General features: G+C 41.4%; 2 protein-coding genes across 2 annotated transcripts in view; both read left to right on the forward strand.

The window, feature by feature from the left end:
* LOC125485085 (vicilin-like seed storage protein At2g18540) overlaps positions 1 to 6226 on the forward strand; it is a 48702-nt gene extending 42476 nt beyond the window's left edge. The window contains exons 7-8 of the mRNA XM_048606145.1: positions 2235 to 2305; positions 6127 to 6226. Of these exons, the coding sequence (XP_048462102.1) occupies positions 2235 to 2305; positions 6127 to 6226 (171 nt within the window). The remainder of the gene's footprint in view (positions 1 to 2234; positions 2306 to 6126) is intronic.
* Positions 6227 to 6595: 369 nt separating this feature from the next.
* LOC109914023 (cytoplasmic dynein 2 intermediate chain 1) overlaps positions 6596 to 24187 on the forward strand; it is a 59252-nt gene continuing 41660 nt past the window's right edge. The window contains exons 1-3 of the mRNA XM_048611767.1: positions 6596 to 6649; positions 9575 to 9632; positions 20708 to 20782. Coding sequence (XP_048467724.1) covers positions 20732 to 20782 — 51 coding nt within the window. The 5' untranslated portion in view covers positions 6596 to 6649; positions 9575 to 9632; positions 20708 to 20731. The remainder of the gene's footprint in view (positions 6650 to 9574; positions 9633 to 20707; positions 20783 to 24187) is intronic.

Raw genomic sequence — 24187 nt, forward strand, 5'->3', positions numbered from 1 at the left:
AGTCCCTATACACCTGCATTCCCCATACAGATGGCCTAAAGGCCCTCCGCTTCTTCCTGTCCTGCAGGTCCGACCAGTCCCCCTCCACTGACCCCCTCATCCGCTTAGCCGAACTCGTCCTCACCCTCAACAACTTCTCTTTCAATTCCTCCCACTTCCGACAGACAAAGGGGGTGGCCATGGGTACCCACATGGGCCCAAGCTATGCCTGCCTCTTTGTAGGTTACGTGGAACAATCCCTCTTCCGTACCTACACTGGCCCTAAACCCCACCTCTTCCTCCGTTACATTGATGACTGTATCGGCGCTGCCTGGTGCTCCCATGAGGAGCTCGAACAGTTCATCCACTTCACCAACACCTTCCACCCCAACCTTAAGTTCACCTGGACCATCTCTAACACCTCTCTCTCCTTCCTGGACCTCTCTGTCTCCATCTCGGGCAACCACCTAGAAACCGATATCCATTTCAAGCCCACCGACTCCCACAGCTACCTAGAATACACCTCCTCCCACCCACCTTCCTGCAAAAATGCCATCCCCTATTCCCAATTCCTTCGCCTCTGCCACATCTGCTCCCAGGATGAGGCATTCCACTCCCGTACATCTCAGATGTCCTCGTTTTTCAAGGACCGCAACCTCCCCCCCTTCAGTGGTCGAGAACGCCCTCCACCGTGTCTCCCGCATTTCCCGCAACTCATCCCTCACACCCCGTCCCTGCAATAACAACCAAAAAAGAATCCCCCTCGTCCTCACATACCACCCCACCAACCTCTGGATCCAACGCATCATCCTCCGACAATTCCGCCATCTGCAATCCGACCCCACCACCAAAGACATTTTTCCCTCCCCACCCTTATCTGCTTTCCGGAGGGACCACTCTCTCCGTGACTCCCTTGTCCGTTCCACACTCACCTCCAGCACCACCACACCGGGCATTTTTCCCTGCAACCGCAGGAAGTGCTACACCTGCCCCCACACCTCCCCCCTCACCCCCATCCCAGGTCCCAAGAAGACTTTCCACATCAAGCAGATGTTCACCTGCACATCTGCTAATGTGGTATACTGGCATCCGCTGTACCCATTGTGGCCTCCTCTACATCGGGGAAACCAAGCGGAGGCTCGGGGACCGCTTTGCAGAACACCTACGCTCGGTTCGCAATAAACAACTGCACCTCCCAGTCGCGAACCATTTCAACTCCCCCTCCCATTTCTCAGATGACATGTCCATCCTGGGCCTCCTGCAGTGCCACAACGATGCCACCTGAAGGTTGCAGGAACAGCAACTCATATTCCATCTGGAAACCCTGCAGCCCAATGGTATCAATGTGGATTTCACAAGCTTCAAAATCTCCCCTCCCCCTACCGCATCCCAAAACCAGCCCAGCTCGTCCCCGCCTCCCTAACCTGTTCTTCCTCCCACCTATCCCCTCCTCCCACCTCAAGCCGCACCCCCATCTCCTACCCACTAACCTCATCCTGCCCCCTTGACCTGTCCATCCTCCCTGGACTGACCTATCCCTTCCCTAACTCCCCACCTACACTCACCTTTACTGGTTCCGTCCCCGCCCCTTTGACCTGTCTGTTTCCTCTCCACCTATGTTCTCCTCTATCCATCTTCTATCCGCCTCCCCCTCTCTCCCTATTTATTTCAGAACCCCCTTCCCCTCCCCCATTTCTGATGAAGGGTCTAGGCCCGAAACGTCAGCCTTTCTGCTCCTATGATGCTGCTTGGCCTGCTGTGTTCATCCAGCCCTGTACCTTGTTGTCTCTGTGTACTGACAGGTCCAGCACACAAGTGCTTTTCCAGTACTGCTTGTAGGTCAGGAGGAAGCAGGCCGGCTGCAATCTGCCTTTCCATGTTCAGCTGAATCGTCCTTTCATCATTAACACCCTCTCTCCAAACTTTGTCCAACACTGCTGTGTTTCAATCTCTCCTTTGCTTTTTATCCAATTCCTCATGATCTGATATCCATGGTAATCTGCAAGTTCTTGGATCCATCATTCAGTTTGTCAGGTTTCGTTTTTTAGTGTTTCTCGACTACGCTTCCTTCCTGCCACCTTGTAAAAATGAAAGGCATGGGCGCTGCTTGTGTTTTTTTTAATCCCGGATTGGTTTGCCTGATACAAGAAACTTACTATGTATAAACATAAATCTATCTGATGTCAACACCTTCCTGTGCCTATTGGTAAATGATTAGAATATGCATTTGATCTATTCTCACTGTTATTTTACAGGAACCAAATGGCAAAAGAAAAAAAGAACGGAAATCTGTGCAAGAAACCGTAAATGATGGCCGAATGAAAGGGTAAATTGCTATGATTTTGAAGTAATAATTTTAATTGTGATCTGTACGTGAATAGATGAATGCTTTGACCCACTGCTGTTTTCATGATAGAGGGTTATGGTTGTGCAGTACTGTACATTGGGTTGTGATGGTATTAGGAGCAATGTGTTGTTTTCAATATGTGCACCCGATTTGTGTGTTTTGTGTGTGTTGATGTGTATGTAATTGAGCAGTTCTGCCTGATGCAGTTTTCAGGAGAATAAATTTACTTGCTTAATCTATTTCAATTGGGATTGCACAGAACAACATCAACTTCCTGTGGTGAAGCAGCATTGCAGGCCAATATGTGCATGACCCCTGCAGCATTCTGCAACTTTATTACTGAGGAATGCGGTATGCACTATTTGAGCAAATTTCTCTCCCTTGTTTTCAGTTTGATTCAAAATTATACACAAAGCAGAGATTAAGAGGTAATTTGTAAGTTATAAATTTGAATTTACATTGTGATAAATTTATAAATCTCCTTTGAGAACATTCAGCGAGTGGCTATTATATTGTTGAGGTTAAGTTTGAGTCATAGCTGGTGTTGCGAAGTTGGTTAGAGTATTTGTGGATTAGAAGGCAGGAAGTTAGAATTTAATGTTTGTAATAGATCGACATTTAGATTTGATGGAAAAGCCATCAGAATCTTTGGACATGGTTCTTAACATTGCTGAAGAAGTTTTGGGGGTCGAAGATGCTTCCCAAATTTGCCAAGAAAGTTTGGAAAGACAGAGAAAAGGGACACTTTTTTAGAATTAGAAGACTGACCAGAATTGGGTTTAACTAGGGATAAGAAGAAAGCTGAAATTGTAACAGAGTTAGTCAAGCATTTAGGTATATCAGAGAAACAGTCAAGTGCAGTGGAGTGAGAAAAAATTAAATTGCAAATCAGACAATTGGAGTTAGAAGGTAAAGAAAGGGAACAAAGATTCTTAGCTGAAGAAAAGGAAAGGATAGCCAGGGCAGAAGAGAAAGAAAAGGAAAGAAGGTTTCGAGCTAAACTAAAAGAAAAAGAGACAGAATTTGAACTTCGAAAGTTGGCAACTAGGCAGGAAAGTCAATTTAAAAGGATGGAAATGAAGGTAAGCTTAGTGAGGAGGAGGGTGATGATGAGCAAACCCATCGTAGCCAAAGGCCTAGTAGGGATATATACAAATATGTTAAAACATTACCAAGCTTTGATGACAAAGATGTGGAAGCCTGTTTCATTTCCTTTGAGAAATTAGCTAAACAGATGAACTGGCCAGAGACTGTGTGGGTAATGCTAATTCAGACCAAGTTGGCAGGCAGGGCTAGTGAGGTGTTTGTAGCGCTGTCAGAAGAGGTGTCAAGGGAGTATGAAGAAGTAAAACAGGCTATTTTGAGTGCTTACGAATTGGTACCAGAAGCATATAGACAACGGTTCAGAAATGTAAGAAAGGATCTACGTCAGACTTATATAGAGTTTGAAAGAATTAAACAGAGCAACTTTGATAGATGGATGAGAACATTAAAGATAGAAAAGACATATGAGGATCTTAGAGAGGCTATTCTGTTGGAGAAGTTTAAAAACTCACTTCCAGATATGATCAGAACTCATGCTGAGGAACAGAAAGTTAAAACAGTGAGAAGAGCTGCAGAGATGGCGGATGAATATGCATTAGTGCATAAATCGAAATCTAGCTTCCAACAGCAATTTTAATTCCATGAGGGATAGAAATTGGGTAAAGGGAGATCCTTCAATGCAAAACAAAAAGTAGATCACGATAGGAACAGTTTACCACAAGTGAAAAAAGAAACCCAAGAGGGTGGAAAAGAGGTGAAAGACCTCAGATGTTTTCACTGCAATAAGGTGGGACACATAAAGTCACAGTGCTGGTGAATTAAGAAAGGCACTGGGAAAAAGGATGTGGTAAAAGATGCTAAACCAGTGGAATTTGTTGAGGTAATGAAGGAAATCCCAGGAGAAGTCGAGGAGCTGCAAGAATGTGCACAGCCTAGTCACTGGCTGGAAAGTAAGATATTGCCCAAACTTTTCAAAGACTTCACCTGTGTGGGTAAGATTTACTCAGTTAGAACAGTTGCGGGGGGTAGGTAAAGAAGTTAACATATTTAGAGATATGGAAGCTGGTCAGTCTCTAATAGTAAGAGATGAAAATATTTGCACACCTTCTAAAATGTTGCCCGAGAGAGTGATAATCTGTAGAATAAATGGAGAGAGAATTAGTGTTCCCCTGTGTAAGACAAGGCTAGAAAGTCCAATCAAGACTGGAGAAATGATAGTGGAAATAATTTAAAAAGTGGCTATTCCAAGAATACAGTTTATTCTTGGAAACAATTTAGCTGGATCAAAGGTGGGAGTGATGTCCCTTGTCACGGAGAGGCAGAAAGAAAACTGAGGAGTTAAAAGGAAAATACCCTGGAATTTTTCCGGACTTTGTGGTGACAAGATCCCACAGCCATAAGCTAAAATAAGAAGGTGAAACAAAAGAGAAAGATGAAGGAGTTGAGGTCCAGTTAGCTGACACCCTGTTTGATGAAACCTAAGCAGGTAGAGGATCAGGCAGAGGTGTTTAGTTCTGAAAGATTAATGGAATTGCAACAAAAAGATTAGACATTAAAGGATTTATATCATAAAGCCTACTCTGAAAAGGAACCATTTTGTATTCCAGAATGTTATTACCTTAAGGATAAAATCTTAAGGCAGAAATGGAGACCTTGGCAGGTTAGTGCAGATGAGAAATGGGCGGGAGTTGACCAGATTGTGTTGCTGGTAGAATACAGACAGGAGGTATTGCGGGTAGCACACGAATTACCTGTAGGAGGTCATCTAGGAGTGAGGAACGCTCATGGTAAGTTACAGAAGCATTTTTATTGGCCTGGATTCCATCAACATGTGTTTGAATTTTGTCGTACCTGTCGTACGTGTCAGATGAAAGGAAAGCCACAGGTAATTATAAAACCAGTGCCTTTGACGCTAATTCTTGCATTTGAAGAACCTTTTACACGGGTTATGATTGATTGTGTAGGTCCCCTCCCTAAAATCAGCATTTGCTAACCATAATGGATGTGTCTACCAGGTTTCCAGAGGCAAGTCCATGATGGACTATCAAGGCAAAAGAGCTTGTGGAGGAGTTGCTTGCTTTCTTTACCCATTATGGACTACCCAGGGAGACTCAGTCAGAGCAAAGTTCCAATTTTACTGCCAGGTTATTTAAGGAGGTCATGGATAGTTTAGGCATCAAACACTTTAAATCCAGTGCGTACCATTCTGAATCTCAGGGAGCATTGGAAACGTGGCATCAGACCTTCAAGACAATGTTGAGGGGTTATTCCCAGGATTGCCCAAATGATTGGGATAAAGGTACCCTATTTATATTATTTGCTATTAGAGATGTTCCAAATAAATTGACTCTGTTTACTCCATTTGAATTGATATTTGGACACAAAGTTAGAGGGCCTTTAAAATTAATTACGGAAAAGTTGATAGGTCCGAAGTCAGAGATCTCACAGTTGGATTATGTATCTGATTTGAGAGAAGGATTAAACAGAGTAGGTGAATTAGCTCGCTGACATTTGAAGGTGGCACAGTACGTAATGAGGCAAGAAGCAGATAAGAAATGTAAAATTCGTATGTTTGCCCGTGGGGATAAAGTACTGGTGCTGTTACCAGGGATAAGAGACCCCTTCAAAGCAAGGTTTAGGGGTCCCTATCAGAATGAGAAGAAGTTAAGTCAGGTGAATTATCTGGTAAAAATGCCAGCTAGGAAAAAAAATTATCATGTATGTCATGTAAACATGCTGAAACCTTATTATGACAGGGAAAGGGAATTGGAGAAGCAGGTATTTGTTACTGCCACTCAGAGTGAGGTATCAAATCCAGATGATTCGGTTTTTGATGTGTCTCAGAATAAAAATTGACTAATAAGGAAGCCCTTAAAAAATAGGATAGGATAGTGAGCTATCTGACCCAGGAACGGAGAACTGAATTGAAAGACTTGTTACAGTGCTATGAGGACCTATGTAGAAATAGAATTGGGAGACCTAGTACCCGAGTACATGAGGTTAACATAGGGAATGCTGTTCTGATAAAACAACACCCCTACAGGCTTAATCTTCAAAACAGGTTCAGAGGGAAGTGGAAGCGATGCTCCAAGAAGACTTCATAGAGCTGAGTCAAAGCAAGTGGAGTTTGCCAATCGTGTTGGTTCCCAAATCTGATGGTACTCAACGATTCTGCTTCGATTATTGGCAGGTCAACACCGTGACCAAATCTGACTCCTACCTAATTCCATGGCTGAAGGACTGTGTGGAATAAGTAGTACAAGCCACTTACATCACAAGGTTGGACTTATTTCTTGGTTACTGGCAAGTACCTTTGTTGGAGAGAGCGAAAGAAGTTTTTGCTTTTGTAACCCCAAATGAGCTATATCAATTGAAAGTAATGCACTTTGGAATGAAAAATGCACCAGCCACTTTTCAAAGATTTATGAACAGAGTTGTGGCAGTATTGACTAATTGTGCTGTCTATATAGATGACTTAGTGATCTTTAGACATTTGTGGAAAGATCACATGGAACATTTAGCAGAGCTCTTTGAGAGACCGTGGAAGGCAAAGTTGGTCATAAATTTGGCAAAAACAGAATTTGAGAAGGTGGAAGTGACATTCTTAGGGCACAACTTCGGACACTGATGGATGACACTGAGGATTGTGAAGATGAAAGCTATCGAGGAATTTCCAAGATCAACCCTCGAAGAAGCAAGTGCTGCAGTTTTTAGGATTGAGTGGATTGTACAGGAAATTTGTACCAAATTTTAATAATGTGGTGGCACTGCCGACGAATTTGTTTAAAAAAAATATGAAATTTCGGTGGACAGAGCAATGCCAGGAGGAATTTGAGAATTTAAAAGCAGTGTTAACCACCACACCAAATTTCTTGCAACCCTTTAAAGTTGCCATCGACACAAGCGGTCTAGATGTTGGAGCTGTGGTGTTACAGGGCGATAATTGTGGAATTCAAAGGCCAATCGATTATTTTTCAAAAAACTCAATTATCAGAGGGGGTCAACCTCTGCTTTATAACACCAGCATAAAGGAAGATGGCTGTAGATGTTAGAGGCTAATCACCTCAGTCCCGGACATCACTACAGGGTTTCCTTTGGTTATTGTTGGCTCAGTCATCTTCACCTCCTAGAATCACGGCACTTAGAATAGTGACAGCTCAGGAGAAAGACATCATATTCCTACTGGCTCTCGATCCCAACTCACTGCCTTTTCCTGTTGTCCTGCAGATCTTTTCACTCAAGATAATTATCCAATTCCCTTTAGCAAACTGAATCTGCCCCACCACAGTGTCAGTCAGTGCATTCCAGGTCCTGACTGTTCAAGTTGGAAAATTGATTTTTTTTTCATACAGTGTCACCAATGCTTCTTTTACCAGTTGCCTAATGTTAGCATCTTCCCGGTTCTCAACCTTTCTGCCATTGGAACTATTTTTCTCTAAGTACTGTGTCCACACTTCTCATGTTAATATCTGTATCAAATCTCCTCTCAACGTTCTCTTCTCGGGAAGAGTCCCATTTCTTTCTTAACTTTCCTTGGAACACAGGTCTCTCTCCAATGCCTTCACTACTTTCCCAAATGGTGCCCAGAATTGGTCACAATGCGCCAGTTGACAAGTCAAGCCAGTATTTTGTGAGGTTCACCATAAACCTCTTTCTTTTGTATTCTAAGATTATAGTTATGAAGATCAGGATCCCATTTGCATTGTTAACCTACTTTCTTAGCATTAATGTGGAGGTGCCAGTGTTGGACTGGGGTGGACAAAGTCAGAAGTCTCATGACACGAGGTTATGGTCCAACAGATTTATTTGAAATCTCAAGCTTTTGGAGCGCTGCTCCTTCGTCAGGTGAAGTGGTGCTCCAAGAGCTTGTGATTTCAAATAAACCTGTTGGACTGTAACATGGAGTTGTGTGACTTCTTACTCTCTTACGATACCTTGCCATCTCTAATAATTCATTACTTGACCAGTGATGGCATAGTGGTATTGCCATTGGACTAGAAATCCAAACACTCCATACTAATGAAAGCATTCCTCATTCATATCATGTTTAAGAGGTATTGTGACCAAAAGCTCCAATTGAAGTCTCACCTCAAGATGTGTGTTATAACATGTCCAACAGTTTGATTTTTTTTGCCTCCTTTATCCTCCCAGGTTACTCTATTCCTGCACCCCTTCAGAATTGTATCCTTTTAATATCGCTTTTCTTGATTCTCCCTACCGAAATGTATTGACATCCATTTCCATCACCTGCCACACTTACTTTCTCCACCACTGGTACACAGATCTACCAGTGTGTAGCATCTACAAGAAGCACTGAAGACATACCTTTGACAGCACCTTCCAAACCCAGGACCTCTGCTGTCTAGAAGTATGAGGGTAACTGAAGGATGAGATGGGCACAGGGTTTTAAAAAAACGGCTCATCACTACCTTTTCAAGGTCAATTAGGGGTGGATGTTCTTCTGGTGACACACTCATCCTATGAATGGATAAAAATAGTTCAATAATCTATGCTGGAAGTATTGGTTTGTGGATATCAGCCTTAGATTGGTGCTCTCCCCAACCCCTCTCCCGCCCTCTCCTCTGCTAACACCCTCCCTCACTCATCCCTCACTCACCCCTCACTCACCCCTCACTCACTCACTCCCCACTCACTCCCTCACACTCTCTCTCTCTGCACATAACCCACCCTCACTCACCTCCGATACTGATCAGTTAGGTTCAAAATGCAAATGAGCTTCTGCATTTGTGATATCAGAGATGTTTAGAACCTTTGGAGACAAACTCCAGTAAGAAATCAACTCTCAACACTAGGAGAAACAGAATGGTGAAAAAATGAAAATAAGTATGGTTAATTAGTCTTTTTTTCTGTTAATTTAATTTTTCTTGTTATTCTTCTAATGTATTAGCATCTACATTTGCAACAGAGTTTGAACCCAATGGTGTGAAGGAACAGGGTTAAAGTTTAACTGAAGCCAATGTGATTTTGGGAATTGCATCATTAATATGAATTTACTTGCTTCACTAGCCTCCTAAGACAGTAAACCCAAAGTGCTTTAATAAAATGTACTGTAAGAAATAGAAAAAAAGTTAATTATAGTTGTTTGAATTACTTTTGTTTGTACGAAAGGAATTTTTGATGGTGATATAAGCATGTATGCAATTTTATGAACTCTGTTTTTGAATCAATTGTATTTATTTTTAGGAGTACAGCAGAACAAATTGATTCTCAAAAAAAAGCAGATGAAACTCTTGCGGAAGAGGTAATTTTCTCTGTTATGTTAACTTCCCAGGATAATAACTGCTTATTAGAGTTGTTGGAAGCTTCAATGAGTGTTGCTTTTTTGGGCCTTTCCTGACATACAAACTATTTTAATTTGTCACAGAGTCTAAAGGCTACCAAACTTATTATTTCACATTTCAGCTGAAACTGATAATTAATGATCTATCCTTGGCTTGCTCCACTTCCTTTATCTACATCCTACCTCTTTCTAGCATAATTTACAGGCGTGGAGTCAGTTTCCATTTTACAAACAAACAAACAAATACCATCCTTCTACCTCACCACCATCCTTTTTGACTATATGACTAGTTCTGCTTTGTGAGAATCCTATTTGACTTAAAGTTGTGCAAGTCCAAGACCTCTTTCAATTGAGACAATGAAAGCAATATTCTTGTGTGTCATTGTAAACATTACTCAAGTTATTGAGTCTGTCTCCTTGCATGGTGGCTCCTCCGGGCTAAACCAGATCAAGTAGAACCTGAATGACCTTTGCAATACAGAACTGAGATGCAAATTCTACATGTGACCTGGCAACAAGCATGTTTATTTTACATGTTCAGAATGCTTTGCATCTCCATCCATACTTCACCTTTCTACTTCTGAAATGTTTTAATACTTCAGTTCTATTGAATTTTGTACAATATTTCCCATTCTTTTGATTTTCAAACTTTTTCTGTTTCAATCTGTGTAAAATGAAGTCACCTGATTCTAAGTCATGTGCATTGGTGACAGTTCCGCAACACATTAAATCTAATGACCCTCTCTTTGTTTTTAAATTCTTCCATGGCTTTATCACACCTTCTCCTTTATTTATTAACTCATGGGAATTGGATATCGCTTGCTAGACCAACATTTTTGCCCATTCTTAGTTGCCCTTGAGAAGGTGGTGGCGGGCTGTCTTCTTGAACCCTTGTGGTTCATGTGCTGAAGGTGCACTCACAATGCCCTTAGGGAGAGAGTTTCAGGATTTGACCCAGCGACTTGGTCGTTGCAGTTTCCTTCAGGCTTGCATCCCCTTCTTCAATCTATGATTTAATTCTGACCTTTCATGCATTTGTGCCCTCTTTACCTTATGGTTAGTATGCAGCATTCACAATTCTCTCATCACCTCTCTTTTCTTTCAATCCTTAAGTACCTCTCTAAAACTCGTCTTTTCACTAAAGGTCTAGTCATTCGACCTAGTCTTGCCCAATGTGGCCTGGGGCATCTCACTCCCTAAAGTGCTTTGAAGTACATTGAAGGAGCTGTACCAGTGTAAATTGTTATTTGATTGTTGCAATAGAAGGTGACTATTTTTCATTCTCTCACATCCCTTGCTCTAGGCTTTGACTATTACCATTTCCATATTGATTCCTCCACAACAGATACGGTTATATCAGCATCAAACAATGTCTTGTATGCAAGTTTCTATTGGCCACTCATTCACTGCGATTGGATAGAATTGTAGTGCTGCTGCTTTTTGCTTATCTGTTTGAGATATGTGCATCATTGGAAGGGTCACTATTTATTGCTCAGCCCTAATTGCCATAGAGAAACTGGTGGTAAACTGCCTTCTTAATAGCTGCAGTCCTGTGCTGCTTCAAAAGAAGAGCCAGAATTTTGACTGAGCAGCAGTGAAGGAACAGAAATATCGTTCAAAGTCAGGATGGTGTGTGGCTTGGTGTAGAATGTAGCATGTTGGCAGAAGATTGTTGGTTAACAAATAGCAGAGAGTAGGTGTACATAGTTCTTTTTCAGGTTGGCAAGATGCAACAAGTGGTGTCCTACAGGGGTTGGTGCTGAGACCTCAACTGTTTGTTTTTTATTCATTAACGGGATGAGGGCATCGCTGGCTAGGCAGCATTTATTGTCAATCCCTAATTGCCCAGAGGGCAGCTCAAGAGTCAACTACATTGCTGTGGGTCTGGAATTGCATGTAGGCCAGACCAGGTAAGGATGGTAGTTTCCTTCCCTAAAAGACATTAGTTAACCTGATGGATTTTTCCGACAATCGATTCATGGTCATCGTTATATTCATATTTTATTGAATTCAAATTCCACCATCTGCCGTGGTGAGGTTCGAACCCGGGACACCAGAACACTATCGCTGTCCAGCAATAATACCACTAGGCCATTGCCTCCCCTTGTTTGTAATTTGTATAAATGACTTGGACAAGGGGACGGAAGAAGGTTGCCAAATTTGCTGACGACACAAAGATAGGTTTAAAAAAAAATGTTTTGAAGAAGACAGAAGGATACAGAAAGCTATTTATTGGTTATGAGTGGGCAAAGATATGGCAAATGAGGTGATGCAGTGGTAAATAGATTATTATTAAGCAAGCAATTTGTAGGTTATTTGTAGGCAAGAATGTAGATTTAAAGTTACAGTCAGATTAGCCATGAGTTAATTGAATGGCGGAGCAAGCTGGAGGGGCTGATGGGTGAACTGCTCCTGATTGGTATGTCCATTTGTAATTTGCAGGTAGTTTTCTCATGCAGATGTGGCCCAAGGATGTTATAAGTCACGTGTTTAGAAGGCACTGTCAAAGGAGACAGTAGTAATCTTCCAAGAATCCTTAAATTCTGGAAAAGTCCCAGAGGGTTGGAAAACTGACAATGTATTCCTTTATTTGAAAAGGAAAGGAGACAAAGAAACACTTCACTATATGCCACTTAATGTCAATATTGGGAAAATGTTCAAGCCTATTATAAAGGATATGAAGAAGAGCATTTAGAAATACATCATATGGTAAAGCAGAGTGAGTGTGTTTTCATGAAATCATGTCTGATAAATTTAGTAGAATTCTTTAAATCATGGAATCATTGAATCCCTACAGTTAAGAGAGAGGCCATTTGGCCCATTGAATCTGCACCGACACTCGAAGAGCATCTCACTTAGACCCACCCCATATTTTTACCATGGTTAATCCACCTAACCTGCACGTTTCTGAACACCACAGGCCATATTAACATGGCCAATCCACCTAACATGGAGCTGGAGGAACATAGCAGGTCAGGCAACATTAGAGGAGCAGGAAAGTCGACGATTCGGGTTTATACCCTTCATTAGAATCTGTGGGTATTAGGGACAGTGAATTATATGTTGCTTTTATTTGCAAAGAAATGGAGTAAAGGTTGAGAGGTTTTGCTAAAACTTTATGAGGCTCTGGTCAGACCACAGCTGAAATGCTGTGCGGAGTTTTGGGCCCTTATCCAAGGAGAGATATACTAGCATTGAGGGAAGGTTCACTGGGTTGATGTCAGGTGTGGAGGGACTATCTTATGAGGAGTGGCTGAGTAGGTTGGGTCTGTACTCATTTAAATTTAGAAGAATGAAAGGTGACCTTTTTTGAAACATAGAAGATTCTTTGGGGGCTTGATGGGGTAGATGCAGAAACGTTGTTTCCCAATGTGAGAGAATCTTAGACAAGAGGGCAGATTGAGGTGTATGGGGCACACATTTAAAACACACAAGCAGGAATTTCTTCTCTGAGTGTATTGAATCTGTGGAATTCTTTGTGCAGAAGGCTGTTGAGTTTGGATAGTTGGATATTTTCAAGACTGAGATAGAGTTTTAATCAGTAAGGGATATGGGGACAAAGTAAGAAAGTGGAATTGCGGGTTATCAGATCAACCATGATCTCATTAAATAACAGAGCAAACTCGATGAACTGAATGATCTGTCTCTGCTCCTGTATCTTAAAGCGACTGCATCTTGTAGATTGTAATTGTTTTAAGATAGCACTACTGCCACTGGATTGGTGCTGATGGGAGTGTAATTTTAAGGTGTTGGCTGTGGTGTTAATCAAATGGGCTTCTTTGTCTGGGATGGTGTCAAGCTTCTCAAGCGTTTTTGAAGCTGCGCCCATCCAAGCAAGTGGAGCGTGATCCACCACACGTCTGACTTCAGTAAGTTCAGTAGGATCATCCCTGGTATGGAGGGATTGTCTTATGAGTAAAGAATGAAATTATTGAAACATATAAGATTCTTAAGGGGCTTGACAGGATAAATACTGAGAGGTTGTTTCTCACATGGGAGCGAATATAGTCCCAGAATAAAGGAGTGCCAATTTAGGACTGAGATGAGGATGAATTTCTTCTTTGAGATTGAGTTTTTGAAATTCCTTGCTACAGAGAACTGTGGGGGCAGAGTCCTTGTGCATATTTAAGACTGAGATAGATTCTTAATCAGTAGGGAAATCAAGGGTTATGGAGAAAGGGCAGGAAAGTGCATGTGAGGAATGTTGGATCAGGCATGAAACTACTGAATGGTGGAACAGGCTCGAGGGGCTGAATGGCCTCCTCCTGTTCCTATTTCTTATGGTATTTTCTCACCAAGGGTAAACAGTTGGAGAATCAGAGCCAGATCTATGTGGATGAGGAACGAGACAGAGAGTAAGATGAAGCAGAAATAGGTCTGTATAACATTTTGGTAATACGTGAGAACCTGTTGAATATTGAAATTTCAATTGTTGAGTGAAGGAAAAATGAGCGCTAAATGAGAGGAGACTGGTAGCCAACATAAAAAGGAATTAAAAATGTCTCCTAAAGGCATATACACAGTAAAACGATGGTAGAAGGTGTACGTCAATTAGACATTGATAAACGAATTTACATGTAGATGCAGAGGGCATGTCTGAGGTATTAAATGAGTATTTTATATCAATGATTACTAACAAAGATGATGCTGCCAATGTCATAATGAAACTGGAAGTAGTGGCAACCCTGGCTGGGCTGAAAAATTAATAAGGCAAAAGTATTAGAAAGGCTGGCTGTATTTAAAAGTTGATAATTTTCAGGACTGTGTCACATACGTTCCAGGATACTGAAGGAATTCAGGATGGAAACTGCAGTGGCACTGATCAATATCTTCTAATCTTACTTTGATACAGGGACAGTATTCGAGGAGTGGATAATTGTAAAAGTTACACCCTTGTTCAAAAAAAACGTGAGGACAAATCTATCATTTATAGACCCATCAGTTTAACCTCAGTGAAGCAAGTCTTTTAGAAAGGATACTTTGACAAAATTGATAGTCACTTGGGCAAATGTACAGTAATTAAGGGAAGCTGCAACAAATCTGTTAATCGCAAATAATGTTTAACTAATTTGAGGTTTTCAGTAAGGTAATGGACAACATTGACATGGATAATGTGGTTGATGACAGCATGCTTGAGAACAAGCTCCTCTGCAAACTTAATACTCAGAGAATAAAATGGACAGGAGTGACATGGAAACCAAGTTCACTGAGTGACAGGAAACAGAGTTGTGGTTAATTTGTTATTTTCTGGCTGTAAGAATATATATAAAGTTCTCTAAGCGTTGTTATTTAGGCCATGGCTTTTCCTGATCTATATTAATGGACTAGACTTAAGAGTGCAGGGAATAATTTCTGAATTTGCAGATGATGAAATCTTGAGAATGTTGTGCATTGTGAGGGTAGTGATGGAGTTCAAGAGATTATGGATAGGCTGGTGGAAAAGCAGACGTGGCAGATAAAATGTTTTTCAGAGACGTGAAGTATGAAATGTTTCATTTTGTTAGGAAGACTGAGAGGCAACATAATATCAAGAATGATATTCTAAAGCACATTCAAGAGTAGAGGTGTTTTTGGTTTTATGGATGCAAATCATTGATTGTGGAAGAGTATAGACGTAGGAGGTTGAGGGGTGAGGTTTATGAAATCACGAGGGGCATAGATAAGGTAAATAGGTAAATAGCAAAGGGGTCTTTTCCTTAGGGTAGGGGAGTTCAAAACTAGGGGGCATATTTTTAAGGTGAGAGGAGAAAGATTTAAAAAGGAGGGGCAATTTTTTCACACAGAGGGTGGTTCATATGTGGAATGAACTGCCGGAGGAAGTGGTGGATACAGGTATAGTGACAACATTTAAAAGATATTTGGATAGGTATATGAACAGGAAAAGTTTAGAGACATATGGGCTGAACACAGGCAAGCGGGATTAGTTTAGTTTGGGAAACTTGGTCGGCATGGACGATTTGGACCGAAGGGTCTGTTCCCATGCTGTATGACTCTTTGCTTTCTGATATAGGACTGAATTGTACAGTCCGCCAGGGGTGAAATTTCTCATGCGATTTGTCTGTTTTTCACCTCACTAATTTATGCAACTAGGTGGTGGGTGCATCTTTCATGTAATTGTGTGGCAAGTGAGGCAGAAGTGCTCTACACTGCCAGGAGCTTCAGCTTGCATGTCGCTGTTGCCATATTTAGTGCCCAGCTCTGCACCATTTCAGATAAAGCAAACCAGCAACTACCTTTCAATCTTTATTCTTTAACAAGATGAGGACGTCGCTGGCTAAGCAGCATTTATTGTCCATCCCTAATTGACCAGAGGTCTGGAGTCAAATATAGGCCAGACCACGTAAGGATGGCAGTTTCCTTTCCTAAAGGACATTAGTGAACCAGGTGGGTTTTTCCTGACAATCGACAATGGATTCATGGTCATCACTAGATTCATAATTCCAGATATTTTTATTGAATTCAAATTCCACCTGTGCCGTGGTAGGATTCGAACCCGGGTCTCTGGATTAACAGTCCAGCGATAATACCACTTGGTCAATCTCCTGCTCATTCCTGAAATGGCTCTGATGAAAGGCAAACTAATTCCATACATCTTGGACTGGGGTCTGGAGGTGTTGGTGGATAGGGTAGTGGAAAGATGGGCAGTTCTTTTATCTGCTGATTGCCAAAAGATACCACACCAACAGGCCCAGCTAGCCTAGACAGAAATTGCAGCATCAATGAGTGCTGTGTGTTTATTGAAAAGGGATACCTAGCAGTGCTGCAAAAAGATCAATGATCCTCTGGTCTCTGAAGGGGTAAATAATAGTGTTTCTCTTTGTTACTTCACAGTCAAGAGCTTACTGTAATTCTGGCACCACATGCATGCACAGACCTCACCAATGCTGATGGACTACAACCCTCAGTATTGCAGGCACCATGGCTCCTCAAGGCCTCTGACCTGCCTCATCCTTCTAGACTACCAATCCAATCTGCCCACTGCACTTCTTAGTCTCTCACTGGAGGGGTGGGTTGCGGGGGGACACTTCATCACTACTTCTGCTCATGCATGATCATTAACTGCTTTTGCAGCCACTTCCATAAAACTCAATCCTTCTCTTTGTCTCCTTGCAGGTTAAATTCACCTTTCTGCCTGATCGCTCCTCAGCATCCTGACTGACCTATCTATAATCTTCAGACTGCTTGCAGTTAACTTGCAGCACTGGACTGGCATAGGATAAGCCTCTCGATTGACTGTGGTGGTACCCTCTAGCAGACTGTCATTTCCTTTCATGTAGCTCAGGACTTTTTCCCTTTGACTTTCACACATTACCATTTTTAAAAGCACAAGTAGTGTTTTTACCATGTAATCTGCTGTGACATGCTGCAGCTGTGATGTCGATGTAGCATGTCGCTGTCCAGTGACCTGTCCACCTCTTGTCTGACTGAGAATTTGACTGTTCAGTGCCCCAAATCCTTACAAGCTGCATGACACTCAATCTGCACTAAAAAGTAAGCTAAACAGCAGAGGCTGGTCGACTGAAACTCATGCAGGAAGAAAGCAACGTTATCCAGATAGAGGCTAGCAGCATCGAAGCAAGTGTGAAAGTCATTGAGGCAAAGAGAGTGAGCTAAGAGGCATGAAATACATGTGATCACATCAGTACTAAAGTATCCTGTGATGTTGCATTAGATATATGGCTACACTATGTGCAAAGCAATCTGACAGATGTATTAGTCATAAGGGGCGCTCAGCTTCTAAGTAGAATGTTGGAGGGCTTTAGTCGGAGCTGAGTTGGGCTGAGAACAGGTGAGATTGGAGGTTCTCCAATGCTGTGTTGTGTGGATGAAAGGTCAAGAAGGGTGGTGGCATGGACCATACACGGATATCATGCAGAAGTAGTAGTTATGTGATGGCCAGGAAAGGTATTCATCAAACTGCAGCTACCATACACTCCTCTGTTTTATCTGACATGGTTTTACACCAAGTGCTTTCTTGGAGAAGGTGTGGAGAATAGGAAGGGAGATGTAAAAAAGCAACTTGAGGTTTGAGATTCAAATGCATGGAAGTAAGCTTGTTGTCACTCGGGAAAATCATACGAGTAGTCCTCTTGTTGAAACTCTGTTCATTCTGACCTATTTACATGGATACTTTTGACAATGTTGATGCTGTTCTCCTTGGAGAAAGGTTGAGAAAAGACTTGATACCGGCATTCACTATCTTGAGGAGCCTGGCCGTAGTAGATAAGGAGAACTGTTTGCATTGTCAGAAAGAGCTGAGAACCAGATGAAATCAATTTAAAGTGATTGACAAAATGGACATTTTAAGGAAATGCCACTTGGTTAAGGTCCGGAATGCACTGCCTGAAAGTGCATGATTGCCGATTCAATTGTGGCCTTCAAAGTGAATTGGATAATTATTTGAAGAGAAGAGATGAGCAGAAGTACAGGAAAAAGGTAGAGGAGTGGACTGCCTTAGTTATTCTTTCAGGGAACTGATATATACACAATGAGCTGAATGGCTGTGCTGTATTCATTCTGTGGCTCCATAGGTAAGATTTAATGTCCCTTGTTTTACTCTCTGTGATCTGCTTGGCTATATTTGCAGAAGGATACAGAATGCAGGCTGATTATTGAGTTCAGTGAGTTTCCCATCCATCTGTCTGTACTTGGTATCTATTTCCCAACCACTTGTGGATTTCTCCTTGAGATGAGTATAAGTATGATTTGCCTGTACTGCTCGTAAACAATGCTTTTCACTGTACTCTGGCACATGTGTCAATCAATCAATCAATAGCTTATTCAGCCATTTGATTCAAAACCTGGGTAGGTGAATATCACCACAAAATGTTCTGGCCTCCACATTCCACTGCCCCCACCCCAGCCTTGCTAATTCGGGCTCTTTGAGCATGCCAGCCATTGTGCCATCCAATGCTCGTATTGGCAAAAGCACAACTTATATTTAAAAGTAACTTTATAGTATTTTTGTTGGACTGTTTATTTCTTGCAATTGAGGTCATCTCCCAATGTGAAAAATTCTCCTTATGAAATGTAAGGAACAGTTGAGAATTTTTGACAGTCATAGGAAGCAAAGGATTATGATTATTTTCAAGCCAGTGTTCATTTAGTCACTGTTGCAAAGGTAATTATCTACAAGGCAGTCTGGAGCCTCCAGAGTAAGAAATAAGGAACTGAATTCTACTTGTTATTTCAGTTTTGTATCAATGATGCACCATCTGGCAATGTAAAATGCCTTAATCCTATAGTATAATTTTAAAGGACTATCATATTTTCCATTACGTAAAATACTTTGTGTTTATTATAGCTCTTATCTGTCTTTTCAACTATGTTCCTGACAAAATCGCAGGGTACAGGCAGATTTCCATCCACATGGCGGTCCAGTCAGGCCGGATTAATTGATGATGATGCAGCTGTAAGAATTTGACCTTTCTTGTAAAGTTGTTCAATTAAATCAGTGCTTAAAGTTATTTCTTTGCTTCATTAGAAGTCTAGACAATGGAAGAAAGAGGGTTAGCGTGGTTTTGTTTTAAAATATACAGGATTTTATTAAGTGAAAAAATTATTAATTTTAAAAACTAATTTTCTCTCAAATATTTTGTTGTGTGAATGTTTTGTTCATCCATTTCAAAATCCGTAAGATCATCAAAGTTGAGTAAATATTAATGAGATCTTTTCTTTGTGCACTAATAATTGCACCTAATGTTAACGGTTTTTTTATTCTCAATGATGGTGAAGGGATTATTTCACGTGTGCGCAACATGGATATACTTTTACTTTTCAAAATTTCTCAAATCAGAATATTTTGCTGTCAAAGCAATGTTAATTAATAGTATGCACAATTTTTTTTTACCTGTAAATGGTTCAATAGTTTCAGAAAAGGAGGTGCAAAATTTAATGCAAAAACCCAAACCATGTTGCCTAAGTTTCATCACTCTTATGTTAGCTTCGTGAAAACTGTTTTACTGTCTCATTATGAAAAGTGTTGAATGGCATGAAGATACTTTATTTTTGTGGTAGATACAAACTAGCCACAGAAAGTTATACGTTACCATATCGAGCATAAACACTAGTTCTTCCTCCCACCTATCCCCTCCTCCCACCCCAAGCCGCACCTCCATCTCCTACCGACCAACCTCATCCCGCCCCCTTGACCTGTCCGTCCTCCCTGGACTGACCTATCCCCTTCCTAACTCCCTACCTACACTCACCTTTACTGGCTCCATCCCCGCCTCTTCGACCTGTTTGTTTCCTCTCCACCTATCCTCTCCTCTATCCCTCTTCTATCCGCCTCCCACTCTCTCCCTATTTATTTCAAAACCCCCTTCCCCTCCCCCTTTTCTGATGAAGGGTCTAGGCCCGAAACGTCAGCCTCTCTGCTCCTATGATGCTGCTTGGCCTGCTGTGTTCATCCAGCCCTGCACCTTGTTGTCTCGGATTCTCCAGCATCTGCAGTTCCTACTATCTCTGATTTTATTTATCTCTTCTGTGTTAATTATTGCTAACCACCCTCTGGCACTGAAAATTAATTATATGTATGTCTTATTCTTTTAGGTATTAATTCATGTTCAATTTTAAAAATGTCAAATTTTAAATGATTTTTCTGCATTCCCCTTTTTCTGTACACTACGAACAATTTTTACTTATATACCTTTTCAAAGCATTGTGTAGGATTCTGCTTTGAATACTGTTTTTGTGTGGATCATTCAAGGCCTGGCATCCGGCTCTGTGTATTTTTTCATTATTCTTTTATCACTCTTAAGTTTGACATTGAGTTATTGATTGACTGATGAGTGGAAACTTATTTTTTCCCTTTTACCATATCAAAGCAGTTTGTAATTTTAACTGTAGCTGTCAGATTTTCTTGGCCTTTTCTGCTGTAATGCCAAGTGTGTAATTTCTCTCTGTCCTAATTATGAAAGCTTTAGTTATTTATAACTTGGAAGTGATTTGATAATGGACAATTGTTTGAATCTGATATTAGTATTGCTGCAGGTAACTATTATCCTACTTCTAAAAAACTGAAAATTTCTTTGCAGTTTATTGAAGGAGAGGAGATTGCAATGGAGAGCCAGTCGACTATTGAATCGTCAAACTATGGTGATGACTTTGAGGTATTGACCATTAGGTTGTAGTGTATAGATAATGAACATACATGGTTTGGAATCTGCAAAAATAACATGTGGAACTTGACCTCATGGCCCCAGCTCAGAATTAGGGACACTGCTGCATATTTTCTAATCAACCTGTCTAGAGATAGGGACACTACCACTGCATCATAAGAACCTAATGAAAACTATCACTACACCCCAAGATATTTTCTAATCAGCCTTTTCAGCGGTTATTATACACCTCTGATGTAGGTGGGCCTTGAATATGGACCACCTGGTCCAGAGGTAGGGTCACTACCACTGCGCCACTAGCATCTTCAGTGTTAATTGGATTCAGGCGGTGGGTGTTATTCATGTAGAACAGCAGGCTGAAAGTAAGGGTTTTTGTGGCTCACTGATAGTGTCTCTTCCTCTGTGGAAGTGTCCCTACAAAGGGCCTTTATGAAATCCTTGGAAAATGGGCTGGGTTACAGGATTGTAAGACTTTATCTTGTTTCAACTCTGAAGTCACTGGTAACTACAGAAAGCTTCCAGAGACCTCTGGATACTTTTGCTTATTTTGTACAACCAGATTCTTTTCTCAGAGCTTTCAACCAGTGGATAACAGGAGAATAACTAGAAAGTGCAAAACCAACAACCCATCCCTATCCAGCAGCTTCCAGTGTAAAACTGTCCTGCCCAAAATCCAGTCAGAGATAGTTCACTCTTTGTTGTCTCTTTTTCTTCCAACATTCCTTCTTTGGGTAGCCAGCCAGCACCAGTCCTCCCTTGATTGATCAATTCAACATCCAATCAGCTACCAGTCCCTGATCATAACAACATCTTGGTTTTGCTTTGTCTGCAGTGTTCTTAAAGCAGTAATTAATCTGCATTATCTTTCCAGGTCAGTTCTCAACAGAAAACATCAGACGTTTCTCTCTTTTTAAAAACAAGCTGCTGTTCATAAGTTCAGTTTCTCATCTTCAATTCTCAGTTTCAAATCAAAAATAAGAAAAGCAGTGATGGTCCCAACACTCTGAGTACACTTCACATTCTTGCCCACCATTCCCTCCATCTCTTTCTCTCACACGCAAACACACGTTTTAAATGTTGTAATTATACCAGTCTCCACTACCTTCTCTGGCAGCTCATTCCATATACGCACCGCTCTCTGCATGAAAAAGTTGCCCCTTAGGTCCCTTTTAAAGTTTTCCCCTCTCACCTTAAATCTATGCTGTCTAGTTTTGGACTCCCCCACTCTAGGGAAAAGACCTTGTCCATATACCCTCTCCATGCCCTTCCTGGTTTTATGAACCTCTATAAGGTCACCCCTCAGCTTCTGACATTCCAGGGAAAATAGCCACTGTCTATTCAGCCTCTCTCTAACCCAGGGAACATTCTTATAAATCTTTTCTGAGCCCTTTCAGACATCACAAAGTCCTTCCTATAGCAGGGAGACCATAGAATTACATGCAGTATTCCAATAGTGGCCTAATCAATGTCCTGTATAGCCGCAACGTGATCTTCCAACTTGTAAACTCAATGCGCTAACCAGTAAAGGTAAGCATACCAAATGCCTCCTTCACTATCCTATCTACCTGTGACTCCGCTATCAAAGAACTATGAACATGCACTCCAAGGTCTCTTTGTTCAACAACATTCCCCAGGACCTTACCATTAAGTGTATATGGCCTGCCCTGATTTGCCTTTCAAAAATGCAGACCTCACATTTATCTAAATTAAACTCCATCTGCCACTCCTCAGCCTATTGGCTCATCTGATCAAGATCCCATTGCAATCTAAGGTAATCTTTTTCACTGCCCACTACATCTTCTAGTTTGGTGTCATCTGCAGACTTATTAACCATCCCTCCTATGTTCACATCCAAATCATTTATATAAATGACGAAAAGCAGTGGACCTGGCACCGATCCTTGTGGCACAGCCCTGGTCACAAGCCTCCAGTCTGAAAAGCAGCCCTCCACCAGCACCCTCTGCCTTCTACCTTCTACCTTCGAGCCAGTTCTGTACCCACATAGCTGGTTCTCCCTCTGTTCTGTGTAATCTAACCTTATTAACCAGTCTACTGTGAGGAATCTTGTCGAACGCCTTACTGAACTCCATATAGATCATTTCCACCGCTACGCCCTCATCAATCCTTTTTTTTAACTTCTTCAAAAAACTCAAGTTAGTGAGACAATTTCCTGTTCACAAAGCCATGTTGGCTATCCCTAATCAGTCCTTGCCTATCCAAATACATGTAAATTCTATCCCTTAGGATTCCCTCCAACAACTTGCCCACCATTAATGTCAAGCTCACTGGTCTATAGTTCCCTCGCTTTTCCGTACCACCTTTTTTAAATAGTGGCACCATGTTGGCTAACCTCCAGTCTTCTAGCACCTTGCCTGTAGCTATCAGTGATGCAAGTATTCAGCAAAGGGCCTAGCAATCACTTCCCTAGTTTTCCAAAGAGTTCTAGGGTACACCTGATCAGGTCCTGAGGAGTTATCCACCTTTATGCATTTTAAGATGTCCAGCACCATGTCCTCTATAATATAGATATTTTTCAAGATGACACTATTTACTTCCCCACGTTCTCTATCTTCCATATCCTTCTCCACACATAGTCATACAGCACAGAAACAGACCCTTTGGTGCAACCAGTCCATGCTCAACATAATCCCAAACTAAACTAGTCCTATCTGCCTGCTCCTGGCCCATATCTCTCCAAACATTTCCTTTTCATGCATTTCTCTAAATGTCTTTTAAATGTTGTAACTGTATCCACATCCACCACTTCCTCAGGAAGTTGATTCCAAACATGAACCAGTCTGTAAAAATAAAAAAAATTGCCCCTCAATTCTTGTTTAAATCTTTCTCCTCTCACCTTAAAAATGTGCCCCCTAATCTTGAAATCCCTCACCCTAGGGAAAAGACACTTTCCGTTCACCTTATCTCTACCCCTTATTATCTTATAAACCTATATAAGGTCACCTCTCAACCTCCTTCGCTCCAGTGAAAAAGTCCCAGCACCTCCATTCCCAGCAGCAGCCTGGCAAATCTTTTTTGAACCCTCTTCAGCTTAATAAAATCCTTCCTATAGCAGAGTGACCAGAACTGGACACAGTACTCCAGAAGAGCCCTGACCATCGTCCTGTACAAGCTCAACATAACGTCTCAACTCCTATATATTCAAAGGTCTGAGCAGTGAAGGCAAGCATGCCAAATGCCTTCTTAGCCACCTCATCTATATGTGATGCAAACTTCAAATAATTACGTACTTGAACCTCTAGATCTCTCTTTTCTACAACACTGTCTAAGGCCCTACTCTTAATTGTATAAGTCATGTCTTTGTTTGTTTTACTAAAATGTAATACCTTGCATTTATCCAAATTAAACTCCATTTGCTGTTCTTCAGCCCATTGACCC

The sequence above is a fragment of the Rhincodon typus genome, chromosome 2 (assembly GCF_021869965.1).
Source record: "Rhincodon typus isolate 14 chromosome 2, sRhiTyp1.1, whole genome shotgun sequence".
Classification (NCBI taxonomy): Eukaryota; Metazoa; Chordata; class Chondrichthyes; order Orectolobiformes; family Rhincodontidae; genus Rhincodon; species Rhincodon typus.